The 24,530-nt window shown below is 37.6% G+C and overlaps 1 protein-coding gene across 2 annotated transcripts in view; it reads right to left on the bottom strand.

Annotated features, from left to right (window-relative positions):
* Positions 1 to 15,779, bottom strand: part of LOC133636245 (histone-lysine N-methyltransferase SETDB1-B-like) — a 28,148-nt gene extending 12,369 nt beyond the window's left edge. Inside the window, exons 1-3 of one of the 2 annotated variants that reach the window (XM_062030054.1) lie at positions 15,633 to 15,779; positions 2,274 to 2,376; positions 1,872 to 2,141 (exon numbers count right to left, since the gene is read on the bottom strand). In XM_062030054.1, the coding sequence (XP_061886038.1) occupies positions 1,872 to 2,141; positions 2,274 to 2,349 (346 nt within the window). In that variant the 5' untranslated portion in view covers positions 2,350 to 2,376; positions 15,633 to 15,779. Of the gene's footprint in view, positions 1 to 1,871; positions 2,142 to 2,273; positions 2,377 to 15,416 lie in introns of both variants that reach the window. The other variant, XM_062030053.1, reaches the window with a different exon arrangement.
* Between the last annotated feature and the right edge of the window lie 8,751 nt (positions 15,780 to 24,530).

The raw sequence follows: 24,530 nt of genomic DNA on the forward strand, positions 1-24,530 counted from the left end.
TTTTAATTTAAGACACTTATAGTCCAGTTTTACACAGATTTCCATTTATTTAGTAAATGTGAGCATTTATTTAACTGTTTCTTATTACAAATGCACTATTTTTTAAGTTGCAAGTGATAAATGTTTAATTAGTGAAACGAAAAGAAATGTAAAACTGCATCAATAATCGATGCTTCAATAATCAATTTTTAATCAAATCCTAAGGTGCCCAAAGATTCCCACCTCTATCAAATATCATAAAAATTTCCTCTATGTTTTATTTTGAAAAACGTGCATTTTAGTCGCCTGTCCGCATTAGCTCTGCAGCTGGCCGTGCACCTGATCGACCCTGCAACGGAGTTGGCACTCTGCAAAAGTAAGCCGAGAAAGTTCAAGAGAAAGGTATTTCCCGTTAATTAATGCAATTTTTGTTCAAGCCTGTAAACACGACCCCAACTTTATAATTACTTCCTGCAGTAACGTCTGAATTTACGCCATGAGCGTCTTTGAACCTTTGTATGAACATCTGCAAGTTCTCGCCGTGCGTGTGTGGGTGGGTTTTCTCCGAGTACTACGGCTTCCTTCCACATTCCAAAAATATGCATGTTGGTTTCACTGGAGACTCTAAATTGTCCATATGTATTAATCAGAGTGTGAATGATTGTTTGTCTGTATATGTGCCCTGCTAATTTTCGTTAGGCTGTCAATGAGCTGGTCCACTGTACATTTGCATTACGCTAGCGGCATAAGAGCCAATCTTCATCCTATTGCTTTTTTCAGTTTATAACAAACTGTACTGTTTATGTAACATGACTCCTACATACTCCATACTTTTCATTCATACACAATCTTTGTTTTGGTGGGAGAAAAAGGACTCAGCAAGACCGCCAGCTTTACACACACAGGAAGCATTGACAGGGAGCCTCGCAACTCTATATTAAGAAGTTCCACAAGGTAGCAGCCGATCTCACGCAAGGAGGATCGGTATGGGCAGCATTAAACCCTGATCGGAAACATCCCTAAAAGTAATCATTTGACAGCACTGGTGTATGTAACGAGATGGCACAAAATTACCAACTTCACATGTATGTTCTTGTCTCACATTAAGATAATGAATGATGGGCAAAATTCCAGTTCCCTTTAACACGCCAACAGCGGCCCAATTAACCCAATGGCGCTAGGCTAACCACAACACATCACTGCCTCATTATGTACCAATGATGAGGTTGCATTCACAAACATCGGAATTATGAGCATCAATATAAAAGTAGCTTTTTGTACGTTCTCTATGTTCTGTATTTATGCAATATTTATAACAGTTTGTTGTGGATTTTATAACTTATAAGTGAATGTTTGTTATAATTTAATTTGTATAATTTAAGTATTTCAATTACTAGTCTGTTCAACTAAAATGTCAAAATTGCATAAGAATAACAAGTTTAGGTTTTGTTTTTTTTCCGTTTTTTTAATACAAAAATGTCATGTTTTCTATTGTTTGAGGGACCAGTTAAGGCACCATTTAAGTACAGTACTGTTTTGGTAATAATGTCAATTAAAATAGAAACAATATCCATCCCTAACGAAATGCTTGATGCGCTCATTTGCAGCACAATTTATTTGCTGCTATAAACTTCTTTCAGTGTTTCTACTTAGTGGATCGAATCTTTATAAAAGAAATACAATTTTTTAAAAATTCTTGAAGGGTGCAGAGTGGAAGGGTACACGGTTAGAAATAACTTTTCGAAAAAAGTGTTGCTTAGCATTTAATGCCAGTTGAAAATATTATGAGAAAAATAAATAAAACAAACACTTTAAAAGTAACAATCAATAAATTGAGTTTTGACCGATAGATTTAGTGAAAGTAGTGGTTAGGCAGAAAATGAAGGGCTTACCAAGACTGTTGGCTTTAGCTTTTGGAGTCTTTGAAGACGAATAATCAGAATCACTCGAGTCTTCTTGTCGGTCGTGAAGACCAGAATTAGAGCTGCTCAGCGATTCATCTTCACTGTAGAACTGTGGCGGCGTCGGCGGTCGAAGGGCGCTGATCTTATATTCAGGAAGCCTGAACAAAGAAACCTCTACCCTTTTTGATAAGCCGTATTTCAGGTGTGCCCTGTCGTAAGGAAATCCACTGGTGGAAGGACCTGACTCAGGCATATTTTCTGGGGAAAAAAAACAAAAAAAACAGGGTTGAATGTATGCAAATTGCCTGTTGCTTAACTACTACTAAGACTATTTTAGGTCAACTCACAATTACAATCCTATTGTTTTCTCCCAATATTATACACACTTACCAATTGCCATCATTTTTCTCTTTGCCCTGGGCTCTTGGAATTGTGACATCATCTCCAACTGATCCTCCATCTTCATGGCCTCTCAAACACCGCCAAACCACAGCTAGCAAACACACAATCGAATACGTCAGTATACAATTATTTGCTGATGTGATTTCATGAAGGCAAAATACTTTTAGCAGGTACAGTCTTACGATTTGTGTATGTGTGCAAGTGTAAAATCTTTTTACGAAAGCAGAAACTACAATCTTTGCAAACAAATTATCCGTCAAACGCAAACTATCAAATCAGGCTAATCTGACAAAAGAAGTACAAGAAACATGTATAACAAATAAAAAAATATATGCCATATTTCTGATATATTCTTGCGGCGGCCCTTAATGTACTAAAAGGGGTCATATTATCATTTTTTTCTACACCTAAAACACTCCCTTGTGGTCTACATAAAATGTAATTGTGTTTTTTGGTCAAAATTTTGCAAAAATTATGTTTTATAGACCCATCCATTTTCTACCGCTTGTCCCCTTTGGGATTGCGGGGGGTGCTGGAGCCTATCTCAGCTGCATTTGGGCAGAAGGCGGGGTACACCCTGGACAAGTCCCCACCTCATCACAGGGCTAACACAGATAGACAGACAACATTCACACTCTCATTCACACACTAGGGCCCATTTAGTGTTGCCAATCACTTTCTGACAGTCTCTTCAGAAGTCTGTCTTTTGTATGTGCCTCCACTTCGTCTGCTCACGATCAGCCATGTTGTAGTTTTTAACACTTCCATATGGAGTTTACTGACATATAACCTAAACTACCCGCTACTTTGTATTATAAATGGCAACAGCTGAGGATGCACGTGCATCATCCAGTCTGTACCAATGGGTAAAACAAGTCTTCTTCAAAAGAGCACCTGGATGTTCCACAGCACTACTGGCAAAATATTCTTTGGACAAATGAAACCAAAATTGAGCTGTTTGGAAGGAACACACAACACTAAGGGTGGAGGAAAAAAAGGCACAGCACACCAATATCAGAACCTCATTCCAACTGTGAAATATGGTGGAGGTGGCATCATGGTTTGGGGCTGCTTTGCTGCCTCAGGGCCTGGACGGATTGCTTTCATTGATGGAAAAATTACTTCCCAAGTTTATCAAGACAGTTTGCAGGAAAACTTAAGACCACCTGTTTGGCAACTGAAGCTCAACAGAGAATGGGTAGTGCAACAGGACAACGACCACAAGTATAGAAGTAAATCAACAACAGAATGGCTTCAACAGAAGAAAATAGGCCTTCTGGAGTTGTCCTGACCTCAACCAGATTGAGATGCTGTGGCATGACCTCAAGAAAGCGATTCACACCAGACATCCCAAGAATATTGCTGCACCGAAACAGTTTTGTCTATTGTTGTGACTTTGATGAAGAGCAGAAGACATTTTATCACCAATTTATGCAGAAATCAAAGTAATCCCAATATATATATATACACACACACATATATATATATATATATACACATACATACACACACCAGGGTTTCCCCTTAATGTAATTGAAAGTGGCGTGCTGTCCCAGCATTTTCATTACCGCCACACCTTGAAAATAAGGTGTTTATTTTTTTTCTTGAAAAAAAATTAAAGTAATATCATACATATTGTAGCCCCTAGAAGAAATCACACAAAGTCTGATGCAATTTTTAACTTTTATTACCAATCTTATGATAACAAACGGCACAATTCCAACAGGTATACCTCCCGTGCAAACACTTTGGTGTCCATGAGTCCGTGCTTTATCAGCCACACAACAACACTTCTTCATTCTCCGCCAATCACCTTTCAGGCACGGATGGTGTGTTTACAAACATGGGAAAAACTGACATCAAATCCAAACCACACGAATTTAAAACATTAACACTTACAGTATGAATTTATATATATAGCCTATTATTTGCGCACTATTGACAAGTGATGTACTGAAAACTCGGCCGCAAAAAAAATACTTTAATTACCGAAAACTGCGCTGCCGAAACCGGAAGTAAACAAAACGCATGCAATTGTCTGGAGCGCTGTCAGCATGTATGCGATGTGAGCGTAATTTTAATATATTCCAGATATACTTTATATATCTTTTCTGTCTTGCCTCTTGGTGAGGGTGGTCGCATTTTTCCCTGCTCCTCCTCCTTCCCGCTTGCTTTCTTGTGTCCTTGTCTTTGTCCGAACTTTTTGAAGCCTCTTTTCTTGAGCTGTCCTCAAATCTAAACATCAAAATGAATTTGATCAACTGGACTCTCGACGCAATTGACACAGTCTTTTCGACAAGGAAAAGAGGTTCGGGGGAGCCTGGCTGCCCTGATGGAACCATTGCTGCGGGGTACGTGAGAGACTCCTGGAATACTTGGAGAATCATGTGCCTCTCAGTCCTTTCCATCGAGGACGTGGAAGACATCTACCTATTTGGAGCTGTGATCGCAGGGAATTTGCTGATTGGGCTGGGCATTGCTCTGGTGTATTGTCAAATTCGGAAGACGATGGCAGCCACTCAAGGGGCCAACAGGCTGTTCAACGCAATGGAAGGATTGGGTCGTGCTGTGGGATCACAGACTGGAGCGATTGCTGATTTGAATCGCAAGGTAGATTCCATCTTGATGAAGTTAGAGAAAGAATAAATTGGAATTGTCAGAGCCAGCATACAGAGCAGGAATGTCATTGTTTTGACTGCTCGAAGAAAAAACAACATCTTAATCTACGATTTGACTCCCTCGAATGGCCTTGAGGAACAGGCTGTTTGAAAACACTCCCCTGAGGACTCCTCAAAGATGGACGCTTTTGACCTTTCCCTTTTTTTTCAAAAGCACCTGGGTCGGACTCTTGAACTCTTGAACTCTTGGGGCCGGCCTCGGCCCATAAAGACAATTCCAACATCTCACCCAAGTTAATTGGGCATACATGCACGCACACACCCCTCCCCAAATCAACGCCTTCACCACTGCTTAATTCCTCCGGGGTTGTGGGGGCTGAGTAGCGCTCAACAGCAGCTGCCGGCCTCCAAAGTCCTGTTGGATGACTCTGTTGCGAGTTGTTGTGATTACATGTACCATGTTTATGTGTGCCATGCTATGTGAGGTTTTTTCCTCGGACTCAGTCTGGACCATTCCTGAGGGTCCAGCCTCAGACTGATATTTTTTTTACTCTCCCCCCCTTCCCCAATGTCACCTTTTTCCCACCTTTTTAAGGAGCGCCCTAAGTGGCTGATCCGTTGGCGGTCCCGTCTTGTCTCCCTGTAACGTATGTCTGCTCTTAGCGGGATTGTGCCGAAAATGTAATTTCAGTTCTTATGTGTCTTGTACATGTTAAGAATGGACAAATAAAGCTCTGAATCTGAATCTGAATATACCCGTGGACAGCCATTTACAAAATATGCATATATTAGGAGGACAGTGGCGGCTTTTAAGGAGAGAAAGTCCAACTGGAACAACAGCGTGAAGCAAGTGTGAAGTCAGCTCGACTCCTTCGTCGCAGACATCAAGGGACAGAAGCAGTCTCTAAACACGAGTATAACACCTGAAAAAGATGCTAGATTTGCTGCTAATTGTTTTTAATTAAAAAAAACTCACTCATAAGCAGCAACAATTAAAAATATGGCAAAACCATAAAAAAATAGATCAACACTAGGGATGTCCGATAATGGCTTTTTGCCGATATCCGATATTCCGATATTGTCCAACTCTTTAATTACCGATACCGATATCAACCGATACCGATATCAACCGATATATGCAGTCGTGGAATTAACACATTATTATGCCTAATTTGGACAACCATGTATGGTGAAGATAAGGTACTTTTTAAAAATAATAATAAAATAAGATAACTAAATTAAAAACATTTTCTTGAATAAAAAAGAAAGTAAAACAATATAAAAACAGTTACAGAGAAACTAGTAATTAATGAAAATGAGTAAAATTAACTGTTAAAGGTTAGTACTATTAGTGGACCAGCAGCACGCACAATCATGTGTGCTTACAGACTGTATCCCTTGCAGACTGTATTGATATATATTGATATATAATGGAGGAACCAGAATATTGATAACAGAAAGAAATGGGGGGAGGGAGGTTTTTTGGGTTGGTGCACTAATTGTAAGTGTATCTTGTGTTTTTTATGCTGATTTAATAAAAATAAATAAATAAATAAAATAAAAACCGATACAGATAATTAAAAAAACGATACCGATAATTTCCGATATTACATTTTAACGCATTTATCGGCCGATAATATCGGCAGGCCGATATTATCGGACATCCCTAATCAACACTAATTAAAAATAGATTTGTTTTTAAATGTATTTATAATTTTTTTTGTCTTTTTAAAAGAAAATCATATAATAGCAAATTACTCGATGACACCATAGTGACAACGCCCACAACCGCGCCCCCACCGGCACAGGTATCTTGGTAGTCTAGGGCAGTGGTCCCCAAACACCGGGCTGCGGCCCGGTACCGGTCCGTGGATCGATTGGTACCGGGCCACACAAGAAATTTAAAAAATAAATATATATATATATATACTGTATATATATACATAATATATATATATATACACACACACACACACACACACACACACACACACACACACACACACACACACACACACACACACACACACACACACACACACACACACACACACACACACACACACACACACACACACACACACACACACACACACACACACACACACACACACACACACACACACACACACACACACACCCGTTCAAAAGTTTGGGGTACCCCAAACAATTTTGTGGAATAGCCTTCATTTCTAAGAACAAGAATAGACTGTCGAGTTTCAGATGAAAGTTCTCTTTTTCTGGCCATTTTGAGCGTTTAATTGACCCCACAAATGTGATGCTCCAGAAACTCAATCTGCTCAAAGGAAGGTCAGTTTTGTAGCTTCTGTAACGAGCTAAACTGTTTTCAGATGTGTGGACATGATTGCACAAGGGTTTTCTAATCATCAATTAGCCTTCTGAGCCAATGAGCAAACACATTGTACCATTAGAACACTGGAGTGATAGTTTCTGGAAATGGGCCTCTATACACCTATGTAGATATTGCACCAAAAACCAGACATTTGCAGCTAGAATAGTCATTTACCACATTAGGAATGTATAGAGTGTATTTCTTTAAAGTTGAGACTAGTTTAAAGTTATCTTCATTGAAAAGTACAGTGCTTTTCCTTCAAAAATAAGGACATTTCAATGTGACCCCAAACTTTTGAACGGCAGTATATATATATATATATATATATATATATATATATATATATATATATATATATATATATATATATATATATATATATATATATATATATATATATTTATTATGTATATATATATATATATTTATTATGGAAATATATACATATATACATATATATATATATATATATTTTTATTTTTTTATTTTATTTATTAAATCAACATAAAAAACACAAGATACACTTACAAAAAAACCTCCCTCCCCCATTTACACTCAATCACACTCATTCGCACAAAAGGGTTGTTTCTTTCTGTTATTATTATTTCTGGTTCCTACATTATATATCAATATAGATCAATACAGTCTACAGGGATACAGTACGTAAGCACACATGATTGTATTTTTTTATGACAAAAAAAACAACATACTATTAATTTTGTTGTTGTCTTGTCCCCACATATTCCCCGTCTTCTTTTTTCCCCCTTCTTTCTACCTCCTCCTCTGCTGCCCCGATCTGGCAGTGCCAAACACTAAATACATACAAATATTTAATGAAGTCAAATACAAATAGGGCAACAAGAGACGTATCCCATACTTCTCCTTTGTAAAGTAAACCTGTAGAGCAGATATGGGCATCTACATCAACAATATGATTTCAGCAACTGGACAGGACATATTTAAACAGATTTAAAAAAAAATATATATACATATATATTTTTTTAAAAATAATTTTGTTTAATTTGGGTCTTCCCGCGTGCCATATTGTGGACGCTGGCGGGCCGTACCTGGCCCACGAGCTGCAGGTTGAGAACAACTGGAGTAGATGATCTGTTGAAATGTATCTGGTCGCCCTAATCAAAACAATCCTATTTATATTTCGGCGCCCTCGCACAGGGCTTGGCAAGGTGACTGTTGATAACTCGCCTAACAAGGGCGCGGCAGTGAGACGCTCCTGAGACCCCTTCCTCCTTCCCTCAGGAACACCTGGGATTGTTTGACTCCATTGGACTAGATCTCGGAGGCTTCCATGGCAACTAGCTGTGCTATCGTGACGTCCCTCTGTGGAATACTGAGACGCCGAACTGAGGGACTATCAGGCTTATGTACACACACTCATCCATGGATAGTACTATACAGACACACGCACACACACACTGGGACAAATAAATTGTGTTTACATTGTTATAATAAGGGAAATATTTTCCAGTTTTCAACAGAACGGATGAATGATGAAAACCGAGGTACCAATGTATCGCTAGAACGTGCACTCTCCAGAAATCCTATGCGGAATTTAGTCTTTTCTGATAAATACTGTAGTACTATTTTCATCCAATCTAGGTATGTGTACAATAACACCGACGTGCAACATTCAGTGACAAAAATGCTGCTAAAAGCAGCTTTTTAAGGCAGTGTCTTAAAGTCCCTGGACACAGGAGGACTTTAAGGGCAGAAATCAAGGGATTTAAATCAGACCCAATAGTAGGAATTTATCTAAATATTTAAATTAATATTGGTACACCACCATCCTGTGTTTTTGTCTGATTATAAGTTTTAATTTCAAATGTAATCATTCAATGATCTTGAAAATTAAGGGAATTTGTAACCCATTTTGAGATAATTCTATTATAATTTACATACCAAATAATATATCATGATATATATCGTTATCGCAGGAGGCTGCAATATATAACGCGATATAAATATACAGACAATCCCTAGGACAGACTGAAAAACAGGTTATAAAAGTTACCGTTGAGCAAAATTTACACCAAACACATCCCATACCTATTATCTTGACCACAGGGAAGTGCTTTAAATGTAGATTAAAATCATCATAGGTCCCCTTAACTTTTACCATTATCAGGGTTTCCCCTACATGTAATTGATCATGGCGCACCGCCACAACAAAATTAAAGCCGCCACACCTTAAAAATGTTAGTTTTTTTCCACATCTAAACATTTAAAGGCCTACTGAAATGAATTTTTTTTTATTTAAACGGGGATAGCAGATCCATTCTATGTGTCATACTTGATCATTTTGCGATATTGCCATATTTTTGCTGAAAGGATTTAGTATAGAACAACGTCGACAAAGTTCGCAACTTTTGGTCTCTGATAAAAAAAAACCTTGCCCCTACCGGAAGTAGCGTGACGTTGTCAGTTGTTCACTCCCTCATATTTTCCTATTGTTTTCAACGCAGCTAGAGCTATTCGGACCGAGAAAGCGACGATTACCCCATTAATTTGAGCGAGGATGAAAGATTTGTGGATGAGGAACGTTAGAGTGACGGGCTAGAATGCAGTGAAATACATATTTTTTTTCGCTCTGACCGTAACTTAGGTACAAGCTGGCTCATTGGATTCCACACTCTCTCCTTTTTCTATTGTGGATCACGGATTTGTATTTTAAACCACCTCGGATACTATATCTTCTTGAAAATGAGAGTCGAGACGCGAAATGGACATTCACAGTGCCTTTTATCTCGACGACAATACTTCGACGAAGCTCTTTAGCATGAGCTAACGTGATAGCATCTGTCTCAAATGCAGATAGAAACAAAATAAATAAATCCCTGACTGGAAGGATAGACAGAAGATCAACAATTAAACCATGTACATGTAACTACACGGTTAATAGATCTCAGCCTGGCAAAGCTTAACAATGCTGTTGCCAACGACGCTAAGGCTAACTTAGCAACCGGACCTCACAGAGCTATGATAAAAACATTAGCGCTCCACCTATGCCAGCCAGCCCTCATCCGCTCTGCTCATCAACACCCGTGCTCACCTGCGTTCCAGCGATCGACGGCGTGACGAAGGACTTCACCCGATCATCCGTGCGGTGGGGCTAGCATCGGCTAGGCGTCTGCTATCCAAGTAAGTAGTCCTTGTTGTGTTGCTACAGCCAGGCGCTAATACACCGATCCCACCTACAACGTTCTTCTTTGCAGCCTCCATTGTTCATTAAACAAATTGCAAAAGATTCACCAACACAGATGTCCAGAATACTGTGGAATTATGAAATGAAAACAGAGCTTTTTTGTATTGTATTCAATGGGGACGGCATACCTCTGTTCCCCGGGCTACGTCACGCGCATACGTCATCCTCCAAAGGCTTTTTCAACCGGAAGTTTGGCGGGAAATTTAAAATTGCACTTTATAAGTTAACCCGGCAGTATTGGCATGTGTTGCAATGTTAAGATTTCATCATTGATATATAAACTATCAGACTGCGTGGTCGGTAGTAGTGGGTTTCAGTAGGCCTTCAAGTAATATATTGAATGAATGTATATAATGTATAGGCTATTATTCAAGCACTTTTGGCCATAATTAGCTTACATAACATCTCAAATATCATAAAAATATTACTCTATGCTTTATTTCGAAAAAGGTGCATATAAATCGCTTGTCAGCATAAGCACTCGAGCTGGTCACACACCTGATCGACCCTGGAACTGAGGCCATGTCTTCACTAAGTCGTTTACGCCCTTAAACGAACAGTTATTTAGCCTAAGACCCGTTTCAGCCACACTATACCAGCGTTTAATGTCGTCCTCCTCCTCGGACAAATTTTTACACGGGTAAGTGCGCCGTGTATTTCTTGAATCTCCGGCACTTAGCTTTGTATGGATTCATTGATCGTTTACAAACTGAGTTCGGAGAGGAAGTGACGTCAGAAAGACCGCGCCCACACAGGAAGTGACGTCAGAAAGAACGCGCCACAGCCAGCTTCATAATATAGCGGTTTCGTAACTTGGAGCTAACCACTGGAAATATGAAGGCGAGTCATCCAGACATGCCCGTGTTTCTCCTTCTTCTACATGTACAGACGCTTGTGGAAATAACACATGAATACCTTAAGAGAAAGCGATTGCAGCTATTTCAGATTCAACACTTCTCAGACGGCAAGACAACTTTCGAATGTCAGCTGTGATTCAACTTAGCGGAAAAACTTCATCCATTTGTCGAAGGAGAGTCAACGAGGATGCGAGCTCCCGTGGATGTTATAAAAGAGGTAGCGTGTGCTTTGTATTACCTGGCCGTCGAGGGAAGACGAGGGAAAACTACGGAACACAGCGAATGCATTTGGACAGGCAAAGCAGACTGTATCAGTTATTGCCCGCCATGTATGTCGCGGACTCAACTTCTAGGTCCTGAGTATATAAAGTCACCAAAAAAGAACGGACAATGAAGGTGACGGCAAAAGAGTGAGGAGTGTCCTGACCAGACATCTAGATCCCTAGTTTGATTGATGTAAAATGTTCTTTATCACATTGTTTACGTGTCTAATAAAGATTTTATTAATTTATGAGGTGTGATTCACTACAATAGGGCCCCAAAGCACACTGGATTCCAGTTAATTGAAATACCATAACACTGGATATTGTTCATATAAGTGACATTTAAGAACTTGCACACAAAGCAACACTGGAGATGACTATGACGTGTGCATTTTCCGTGCGTGCGTACTAGGCCGCGTTTCACCGCAATGTTGTTTTCGACAACCATCTTACATTTAGTCTTAGTCTTTTGGACTAAAATGTTTATTAGTTTTAGTCACATTTTAGTCACTTTTATATGTGATAGTTTTAGTCCAGTTTTAGTCCAGTTTTAGTCGACGAAAACTCAAAAGGGTTTTTTAGTCTAGTTTTAGTCGATGAAAAGTCAAAAAGGTTTTAGTCTAGTTTTAGTCAAAAAAAAAAGAATAAAAAGTATACCATAAGTATACAAGTATAGTCTTTTAACAAATTAATTTAGGTCAATAAGTATTGGAGATTGCTGTTGGGCAGTGTCACACATAAGTTGTGAAAATAGCCAAGTCCTGGTTGGGGCTGCACAACGCCACTTGTGGCTTTTAGGCTAAAGCTAGCAGACTCTACATATAACAGTAACTCAACCTGTTTAACATATCAAGTTACGTGCTGACAGAACGTACTCACAAAGAGATAACCACACCGTCACTGAATGTAAACATGGCTAAACATGCTGCTAAAGTAACACACACATAATGAATTGACGTTAGCGTAACAAAAGCTAACTTTAGCCTGAAGTTAGCAGCCTATTTGTGCCAGGAGTATGTGGAAAACGTACTAATGTATTAGCTTACTATGACATTTATCGATTATGTTAACAGCATTTGTAACTTACCTTCGAAAAAATATCCTTGTGGCGAGCCTTAAGGTGCCGCTTAAGGTTGGTCGTATTTTTTCCGCATATTTTGTGGCCACATCTGTCACCGTCTTCCTTCACAATACACTCTGTTTTATTATCTGCTGGGTTATATTTAAAATACACCCATATGTCGTCTCTACGTTTGCGACCACCGAGCCCCTTTGTTGAAACTGCCGCCGCCATCACGTTCCATTGCCTGATGAGTAACAACAGTCTGACGTGTTGAGCACGTTGTGCGCTGCACGCCAGTTGGTGGGCGTGACCAAACAAGGATAGAATGCAGCAGCAGATACTTTGTAGGTTTTAATTGACACACACAATAAACAGAAATGTCATGCATTTTAAACGTCTGACAGATTACCCACTAACATTTTCGTCCGTTCTCGTCTCGTCAACGAAAACTCACACACGTCTCATCATGTTTTCTTCATCAGAGAGACATGTTTATCTCGTCACCGTCTCGTTATCGTCATGAAAAAAAGTGGCGTCAACGAAATGATTTCGTCATCGTTGACGAAAACAACACTGTTTCACCAGCGGATGGAGGGGGCAGGGGTCTTAAACGGTGGCATTGTTGTGTGTGGCCACGGATAAAATTAGGTGTGATTTACTCTGGATAACCTTATCCGGCTTAGTGTAAACGGGGCTTGAATTAGCACTCAGGAAAAGGTGAGAAAGTTTAAGAGAAAGGCATTTCAAGTTAATTTATGCATTTCTAATTAAAGCGAAAACTACCCTAATTTTGACAGTACTACCGACAGTAACGTCCAACTTAACGCAATGTGTGTCTTGGAATGTCCATTTGGTCATTTCTGTGTGGGAGAACCTCCGTGCGTGTGTGGCTTCCTCCTACATTCGAAAAAATGCATGCTAGGTTAACTGCAGACTCTAAATTGTAGGTATGAATGTGAGTGTGAATGATTGTTTGTCTTTATATGTGCCCTGCTACTTTTCGATAGCCTGTCAATGAGCTAATCCATTGTACGTTAGCATTAAGCCAACCTTCATCCTGAATAATGGTATTGCTTTCCCCCCCCAGTGTATTCCAAACTGTATCATTAATTAGGGATGATAAATGCTTTAAAATGTAATATCGGAAATTATCGGTATCTGTTTCAAAAAGTAAAACGTATGACTTTTTAAAACGCCGCAGTGTACATGGACGTAGGGAGAAGTACAGAGCGCCAATAAACCTTAAAGGCACTGCCTTTGCGTGCCGGCCCAGTCACTTAATATCTACGGCTTTTCACACACACACACAAGTGAATGCAAGCATCCATACAGGTCACACTGAGGATGGATGTATAAACAACTTTAACACTGTTACAAATATGCGCCACACTGTGAACCCACACCAAACAAGAATGAAAAACACATTTCGGGAGAACATCCGCACCGTAACACAACATAAAAAATACCCAGAACCCCTTGCAGCACTAACTCTTCCGGGACGCTACAATATACACCCCCCCGCCCCACCTCAACCTCCTCATGCTCTCTCAAGGAGAGCATGTCCCAAATTCCAAGCTGCTGTTTTGAGGCATGTTAAAAAAAATAATGCACTTTGTGACTTCAATAATAAATATGGCAGTGCCATGTTGGCATTTTTTTTTCCATAACTTGAGTTGATTTATTTTGGAAAACCTTGTTATATTGTTTAATGCATCCAGCGGGGCATCACAACAAAATTAGGCAAAATAATGTGTTAATTCCACGACTGTATATATCGGTTGATATCGGAAACGGTAATTAAGAGTTGGACAATATCCGAATATCGGCAAAAAAGCCATTATCGGATATCTCTATCATTAATTTAACGTGATGTAATTTCCTTTGTGTGCTTAGTTTTTCAGTGACTTCATTGTGGAGAATATCAATAAACCCACCATTTATTCCATCTCTAATTCAAAAGGACTGTTTAGATATTTGGCAAACTAAATTGGAACATTCAAGTACGGCACAGTAGTGTAGCCTGTGTTACATTTTACAATGAGCAGCAACAATTGTGGAATAAAGCAAAACGAGAAAATAAAAAAGATATATTATGTTAATACTAATAACACAAATGTGTTTTTGTTTATATGTAAAACATTTGATTAGCCTTTTTAAGGAAAGGATATGCGTCATTGACGATCAAATTAATAATGACATCATAAACATGATGACGTCACATTAACCGCGTTCTTAGCCACGCCCCACCACCCCGTGTGTATTGGCCATCTGGGGGGAAATCCAGTGGTTCACATCTAGCTCAAATAAAAATACAATTGCAAATAATTTGGCCAACTACAGCTACAATGTAAAATATTTAAAAAATAATAATTTAGAAACATTCGGCGGGTAGGATTAAAATCTAATAAAATTAACCCCATTGTAATGGGTACAAGCTAATATGCATGCCACGCCAGGACTTGGACATGTTCAAACCATGGAAGATAAAGTTTACCGTAAATTCATTTTTATACTTGACCAACACGCAGATATTAGTTTAGGTGCCGGCTCGCACTAAAATAAATACAGAGCGGAAGCTAACGCTAACGGAGTCTTGAGGTAATCTCCGTCGACGGATGAGAGTGAAAATGGAGGCTTTGGGTTAAAATACATCATTCAACTCTAAACGGAAAGCAACACTCTAATGAAGGAATATTCTCAGTTCCTTTCGCGTACTTAATGAAGTAAACAAAACTCGTGTTAATGTCCACTTACCTTACTTCACGCTTCACAATGCAGCAGTCTTATATAGCGTCGTTAGCTTAGGAGCTAGCAGCACCACTAGCATGTAGCTCTTTTTACCACTCGAAGGCAAAAGCCTGGCAATACTTCGTCCCAGTTTGTATAAATGTGTATACAGCGCAACGATCGGGTCAGATGAAACTTCTCGATCACCTTCGAGCGGTGCTATTGTTGTATTATTTTACGCACCTCGCTAGCAAAGACGACTATTCTTCTTCTTCTTTTGTTGGTTTACTGGCGGGTTGTAGCCAGAGGCTTGCAAGGTGCACACTGCCACCTACTGTACCGGAGTATGTCAAATGTTGTGTAATCCAGTGTTTTTCAACCTTTTTTGAGCGAAGGCACATTTTTTTGCGTAGAAAAAACCCGGAGGCACACCACCAGCAGAAATCATTAAAAAACGAAACACAGCTGACAGTAAGAAGTCGTTGTCGCAATTGTTGGATCAGACTTTAAACCAGGGGCTCCCAAACTTTTTGACTCGGGGGCCGCATTGGGTTAAAACAATTTGGCCGGGGGCCGGGCTGTATATATATATATATATATATATATATATATATATATATATATATATATATATATATATATATATATATATATATATATATATATATATATATATATATATATATATATATATGAGAAAATGCATTTTTAGACAATATGATTTGCCTGAGCGGCGAGGAGACACCGTGAGTAGCAATCGGTACAAAGTGGATAAGAAAAGACAGAAAAAAATAATATATATACTGTATATATATATTTTTTTAATACTTGGGACTTCCTGCGGGCCTGATTTTGGACGCTGGCGGGCCGTAGTTTGGGGACCCCTGCTTTAAACCATAACCAACCATGCATCACTATAGCTCTTGTCTCTAAGTAGATGTACTGTCACCACCTGTCACATCAAGCCCTGACTTATTTTGAGTTTTTTGCTGTTTTCCTGTGTGTAGTGTTTTAGTTCTTGTGTTGCACTCCTATTTTGGTGGCATTTTCTGTTTTTTTTTGGTATTTTCCTGTAGCAGTTCCTTTGAGCGATATTTCCCACATCTACTTTGTTTTAGCAATCAAGAATATTTCAGTTGTTTTTATCCTTCTTTGTGGGGACATTGTTGATTGTCATGTCATGTTCGGATGTACATTGTGGACACCGTCTTTGCTCCACAGTAAGTCTTTGCTCTCGTCCAGCATTCTGTTGTTGTTTTTTACTTTGTAGCCATCAGTTTTCTGCATAGCCTTCCCTAAGCTTCAATGCCTTTTCTTAGGGGCACTCACCTTTTGTTTATTTTTGGTTTAACCATTAGACACCTTTTTACCTGCACACTGCCTCCCACTGTTTCCCACATCTACAAAGCAATTAGCTACCGGCTGCCACCTACTGATATGGAAGAGTATTACACGGTTACTCTGCCGAGCCCTAGAAAGCACAGACACTCAACGACACATCATTTGCAGACTATAATAACTGGTTTGCAAAACATATTTTTAACCCAAATAGGTGAAATTAGTTAATCTCCCACGGCACACAAGACTGTATCTCACGGCACACCAGTGTGCCGCCGCACAGTGGTTGAAAAACAGTGGTGTAATCCATTACTTTTACCGTTCACACATTTTTATATGTTTTTTTCAAATATAATAACATTGACTTATCCGACCCAAGGTACTATACTAACAACGACCACACATCACTCAATCCAAGAGCTCAATGCCAAATGTTGCTATGGACAGTAAATACAGTACTATTGATTTACTTAAAATACCCTTTTTCTATACTAATGCCTTACGATAATTTACTTTAAGATTAAGGGTTGTGTTACTTTCTAGGCATTAAAGAAAATGCTACCTTATTTTTGTTTTCAACGTACAAAACCCAAAACCAGTGAAGTTGGCAATAAATCGGAAATAAAAACAGAATACAATGATTTGCAAATCCTTTTCAACCTATATTCAATTGAATGCACTGCAAAGACAAAATACTTAACGTTCGAACTGGAAAACTTTAAGTTATTTTTTTGCAAATATTTGCTCATTTGGAACTTGATGCCTGCAACATGTTTCAAAAAAAGCTGGCACAAGTGGCAAAAAAGACTGAGAAAGTTGAGGAATGCTCATCAAACACTTATTTGGAACATCCCACCGGTGAACAGGCTAACTGAGAACAGGTGGGTGCCACGATTGGGTATAAAAGCAGCTTCCATGAAATGCTCAGTCATTCACAAACAAGGATGGGGCGAGGGTCACCATTTTCTGAACAAATGCGTGAGCAAGTTGTCGAACAATTTAAGAACAACATTTGTCAACGAGCTATTGCAAGGAATTTAGGGATTTCACCATCTACGGTCTGTAATATCATCAAAAGGTTCAGAGAATCTGGAGAAATCACTGCACGTAACATTGAATGCCTGTGACCTTGGATACCTCAGGTGGTACTACATCAAAAAGCGACATCAGTGTGTAAAGGATATCACCACATGGGCTCAGGAACACTTCAGAAAACCACTGGCAGTAACTACAGTTGGTCGCTACATCTGTAAGTGCAAGATAAAACTCTACTATGCAAAGATAAAGCCATTTATCAACAACACCCAGAAACGCCGCTGGCTTCGCTGGGCATGAGCTCATCTAAGATGGACTGATGCAAAGTGGAAAAGTGTTCTGTGGTCTGACGAGTCCACATTTCAAATTGTTTTTGGAAACTGTGGATATCGTTCTTTTCCAAAGAGTAAAATAACTATCCGGACTGTTATAAGCGCAAAGTTCAAAAGACAGCATCTGTGATGGTATGGGGGTGTATTAGTGCCAAGGAATGGGTAACATAGACATCTGTGAAGGCACCATTAATGCTGAAATGTACATGCAGGTTTTGGAGCAACATATGTTGCCATCCATGCAACGTCTTGTTCATGGACGCCCCTGCTTATTTCAGCAAGATAATGCCAAGCCACATTCTGCAGCTGTTAGAACAGAGTGGCTTTGTAGTAAAAGAGTGAAGGTACTAGACTGTCTCCCGTTAAAGATATGTGGCGCATTATGAAGCCTAAAATACGACAACGGAGACCCCGGACTGTTGAACTAACTCAAGCTGTATATCAAGCAAGAATGGGAAATAATTCCACCTGAAAAGCTTCAAAAATTGATCTTTTCAGTTCCCAAACAATTACTGGGTGTTGTTGAAAGGAAAGGCCATGTAACACAGTGGTAAAAATGCCCCTGTGCCAACTTTTTTGCAATGTGTTGCTGCCATTAAATTCTAAGTTGATTATTTGCAAAAAAAAAGAAGTTTCTCAGTTCGAACGCTAAATATCTTGTCTTTGCAGTCCATTCAATCAAATATAAGTTGAAAAGGTTTTGCAAATCATTGCATTCCGTTTTCATTTACGAATTACACAACGTTTGCTATATTGTAGCAATATTTTACACACCAGGAAATAAACCCAAACATAAGTGATACAAACCATGCATGGTTGGTTGTTTGTATATACCAGTGATTCTCAAATTGCGGTAGTGGATAGTACACCATCTAGTAGTACGCTAAATAATCACTTAACTGAATATTCAAACACAGCGTTACTGTTCAAACTGTGTGTAATGTTACAGTGGCCAAAAATAGTAAATATACTTGTTAAATAAAACCTCTGCCTTGTTTTTTTTAATGAATATTTAGGCCTACCATGCTACTGTATTTTAATGTTGGTCATTATGCTGGTACTTGGAGAGCCAAGTGTTTGAACCACCGGTCTATACTGTATGGTAACGCAATGGATGCCAACAATAACTATTTTGATAAGCTCATATATGAATAATAATGTAACGTACAAAAGCACATGTTCCAGGACTTATTTCGGAAAATTTGATCAAAATCCGTTAGTTAATTATGTTGCTAATTTTTGGATTACGCAACTGGTTGCATTTTTGTTTTTGTGAAGCCTCACATTTTTTTCAGAACACTGGCCAGAGTTATTTAGGGCCACAACCACGAGAGGGTCATATGATCATGGCCTGGGGGGGTTGTAAAACAATAATGATTTGTCATTTAAATCCGATGTCATAAACATTCAGATAAAAATGAAATTTGCTTCAACAATAAGGTTGTTTGAATCAAATTAGGAATGTTGAAGGGAGCTGGATCTTAAGGAGCCGTTACTTTCAAAGAGCCGTTCAAAAAACTGATTCATTACTATAGTTTTATTTAACTCAAAGAAACAAACACCGGTCGGTAGCAGTTATAAGATGTGGGTCACAACAATTTAATGTATACAACTATTAAGTCTATTGGTGAGAATTATTCTGAAATATTATAATATAATACTTTTCATTGTAAACATTCCATAAGGTGGTGTTTGACAGTGTCATCACTATTTTGAATTTTCAATCACCAAAAAAAAACTATGTAGCACTAGAGCAGGGGTCACCAACCTTTTTGAAACCAATAGCTACTTCTTGGGTACTGATTAATGCGAAGGGCTACCAGTTTGATACACACTTAAATAAATTGCCAGAAATAGCCAATTTGCTCAATTTACCTTTAACTCTGTTATTATTAATAATTAATGATATTTACACTTAATTGAACAGTTTAAAAGAGGAGAAAACACGAACAAAATGACAATTAAATTTTGAAACATAGTTTATCTTCAATTTCAACTCTTTAAAATTCAAAATTCAACCGAAAAAAAGAAGAGAAAAACTTAAAAAAATAATTTATGGAACATCATTAGTAATTTTTCCTGGTTAAGATAATTTTAGAATTTTGATTAAATAGGTTATAATCCAATCTACACTTTGTTAGAATATATAACAAATTGGACCAAGCTATATTTCTAACAAAGACAAATCATTATTTCTTCCAGATTTTCCAGAACAAAAATTTTAAAATAAATTCAAAAGACTTTGAAATAAGATTTAAATTTGATTCTACAGATTTTCTAGATTTGCCAGAACAATTTTTTTGAATTTTAATCATAATAAGTTTGAAGAAATATTTCACAAATATTCTTCGTCGAAAAAACAGAAGCTAAAATGAAGAATTAAATTAAAATGTATTTATTATTCTTTACAATAAAAAAAAAATACATTTACTTGAACATTGATTTAAATTGTCAGGAAAGAAGAGGAAGGAATTTAAAAGGTAAAAAGGTATATGTGTTTAAAAATCCTAAAATCATTTTTAAGGTTGTATTTTTTTCTCTAAAATTGTCTTTCTGAAAGTTATAAGAAGCAAAGTAAAACAATTAATGAATTCATTTAAACAAGTGAAGACCAAGTCTTTAAAATATTTTCTTGGATTTTCAAATTCTATTTGAGTTTTGTCTCTTAGAATTAAAAATGTTGGGCAAAGCGAGACCAGCTTGCTAGTAAATAAATACAATTTAAAAAATAGAGGCAGCTAACTGGTAAGTGCTGCTATTTGAGCTATTTTTAGAACAGGCCGGCGGGCTACTCATCTGGTCCTTACGGGCTACTTGGTGCCCGCGGGCACCGCGTTGGTGACCCCTGCACTAGAGCATTCAAACACTACAGGGAAAACAATTACATAAATAATAAGGCAAAACAAAATAATAAATTTAAACAATAATAAAAATAAAGACAATAAATTCCAAATGTAGCTATGCTTCCTTTGACTGACTCATGTTGTAGCCCAGGTGCCAGTCGCTAGTGAGGGTCATAATAAACATCATACATGAATGGATGCTGCATTGGGTGCTGTGGCGCAGGAAATTCGGCCGCCATCTTGAACCGGTATTCTACTCCTCTTTGAGCAGCCGAAAGAACAAGGAAGAACACGATGGCATCGTATCGTTCTGCGTATTCTTGCACCAACCGACCCACTGTGAATATTAAACTACGACAATTCATTTGCACTGTATAAAATGACGTTTTCATTGAAAAACGCGTGAAAATCAGTTATGAGGGATTAAATGTGCTGACACTTCATCGATCCTGTCACTAGATGGCGATGTATACCTGTTAAAGATGGCGGCCCTACGGCTTGTCAGCGAGTATGCCTAAAATGATGAAAATACGTAGATAGTAAATGTTTTTATAAATGTACATGTTAATACATTACATATATATTTACATCATATAAAATCCCAATGGAGGTGTTTGGATGTTTTTCAAGGGCGCAGTAGCGATCGATGCGCGTCTCTCTAAGGCAGGGGTCACCAACGCGGTGCCCGCGGGCACCAGGTCGCCCGTAAGGACCAGATGAGTCGCCCGCGGGCCTGTTCTAAAAAAAAAAAAAAAATTTTTTTAAAAATTTAAAAAAAAAAAAAAAAAAAAAAATTTTTTTTTTTTTTTTTAAATTAAATCTACATAGAAAAAACACAAGATAAACTTTCAATCAGTGCATCAACCCAAACAACTTCCCCCATGCACACTCATCCACACCCACTCACACAAAAGGGGTTATTTCTTTCTGCTACCAATATTCTGGTTCCCACAACATAGACAACACATCTGCAAGGGACACAGTCCCTGAAGCACACCTGATTGTATAGGCTGCTGGTCCACTAACATTTTCATTAATTACTATTTTTTATGTAATTATTTTTATATTGTTTTACTTTCTTTTTTATCCAAGAAAATGTTTTTTATTTATTTATCTTATTTTATTTTATTTTTAAAAAAAGGGCCTTATTTTCAACAGACCAGGTTGTCAATGAAATTAGATTTGTTTAAAGGGTTTTTTAAACCAGGCCCAGTCCAGATAATGTCCAAGTCAGACTCAGCAACACACACCTTCATTCATGTACACAGAAAAAAATTAGGGAACACAACAGATTGCATATAATTTATAAACAAAATTACATTTTCAAAATAAGCATTTATGTACAGTCCAGATTATGCCCAGGTCACTCAAATTAGGGAACACAACAACAAATCTATAAACATAATTATACTTTCAAAATAAGCCTTTGAGGACTTCTCATCTTTTTTTAAATGTTTTTTGGCATCATTATCGTTTTCAACCATGTAACTTTCTAAAGTTAGAAAATACTGAATAAATGTTTTAGAGAAAGTAATACTAAGTGAATATCTGTTTTTGGCCTTAAAAATAAACATTTTACAGAGTACTATAATTAAATTGACTAAATCATGATTGTCAATGAACTCTCCTAAAATAACAGAAACCACATTAAACTTCATAAACAAACCAATCCTTAAACACATTTTTTCAACTTCCACCCAAAACAAAGACACAATATGACAATACCAAAACAAATGCAGGGTGGATTCAGGCTCCTGACAACAAAATCGGCAATCATCTGACTCTGTCATATTCCATAATTTTAACATTTTCCCTGTGGGTAAGAAGTTATAAATAATTTTAATTTGAAAATAATGATTTTGCACATCGATAGTGGTTTTATAGATTAGTTTGAATATGGCATCCCATGGCAACGGGCAGTCAAAAAAGTCCTCCCATTTTCCATTTGTGTTGTATGAGGCAGCCTTCAAAGATTTCTTTATTAAATAAAAATTATATATTTTTCTATTTACTTTAGTTCCTTTTTGCCAACTAGAATTTCTTATTAGAGGTTTACAAACTAATAACTTAGTAGTTCCATAATTAATTATTTGTTTCCATCTTTTCCCAATTACTCCAGTTAGTTGATAAAATGAAAAGCTTGAGCAAGCATCACCATACATAGCTCTAAATTCATCATACTTCATAATTTTACCATTCTCATTGATAATATCATTGACAAAAATGATTCCTCTTTCAAACATATTTTTCCAAAAGAAAGGCTTTCCATCTATTACAATATTAGAGTTCATCCATATTAACTGCTGCAAAATATCGTCTCTTTTTTCTGGCACATAAAATTCAAAACACCACTATGAGTGGATTGTTTCCTTTATGAACCCCGTCATGTTTCCCAGCAGACTCTCTGGGAGGGGATCACTTGTAAAAAAGGATACAATTTCTTTTGATACAGTACATGTTTTTTGTCCAACAGGACATTTGTGTACCACTCAATGTTTAAATACATCTTTGGAACAATTGATGCTTTTAAAGACAGACACATAGCTTCAAGGTTGAGAAGTTTCAGGCCCCCATATTCATACTCTTCGTACAAAACCTTTCTTTTGATCTTTTCTGGTTTGCCGTTCCAGACAAAATCGAAGACCCTCCGCTCATAAATCTTAAAAAAAGTTTTGTGATGGAGCTGGTAATGACAAAAACAAATAAATAAATTGAGGAATAATTAACGAGTTGGCAATAGACATTTTACCATACAAGGTTAGGGATTTACCTTTCCATAATTGCATAATTTTGTCCAGCTTTCTTAGTCGATTATCATAATTTACTGAGCCTAGATCTTCCAGATTTTCTGGGACAACAACACCAAGTATGTTAACTGGTCCATCTGTCCACAAAACAGGCACTTTGCATTCCATTCGAAAGGACGTTCCCTTTAGATTTCCGATCCTTAACATTGTACATTTATCATAATTAAGCTTAAGGCCAGATTGCTGTGAAAATATGTCCAAAAGATTAAGAAGGTTCCGCAAACAATGAGGAAAAATCTTATCTTTGTGAATCAGCCTTTTCTGACATGAACTTCATCAAGAACAAACACAGAACACGCCTCACTGATGCACATCTGCAAGACTCACTCAGAGTTGCAGTGTCAAGTTACACACCAGAGTACAACACACTAGTTAACAGCATGCAATGCCAGGCTTCCCACTAACTGACAAAGAAACAGATAACAGATTTGGGGTCCAGTTCAAAGTGTGACATGATTTAAAAATTTGACAGTTTACTTTTGTATTTTACATGAGTTATTATTTGTACAAACATGGTGCAAAGTAATTCATGATTTGTTAAAAAATATTAGTGGCTAGCTAGTTAAAATGGGATATTGTGATTTCACAAGACTGTCTTAGAAGTGATCATTTGAACATGTTCAATTTGAAAAATGTGCACTTAGAGAACATATAAAAATAAAGTGTTGCATATTGATATTTATCTGTTTCTATATATATTTATTGTGAGAAATCATTAAGATGATCAGTGTTTCCACAAAGATAAATATCATTAATTATTAATAATAACAGAGTTAAAGGTAAATT

The sequence above is a fragment of the Entelurus aequoreus genome, linkage group LG20 (genome assembly GCF_033978785.1).
Source record: "Entelurus aequoreus isolate RoL-2023_Sb linkage group LG20, RoL_Eaeq_v1.1, whole genome shotgun sequence".
Lineage (NCBI taxonomy): Eukaryota > Metazoa > Chordata > Actinopteri > Syngnathiformes > Syngnathidae > Entelurus > Entelurus aequoreus.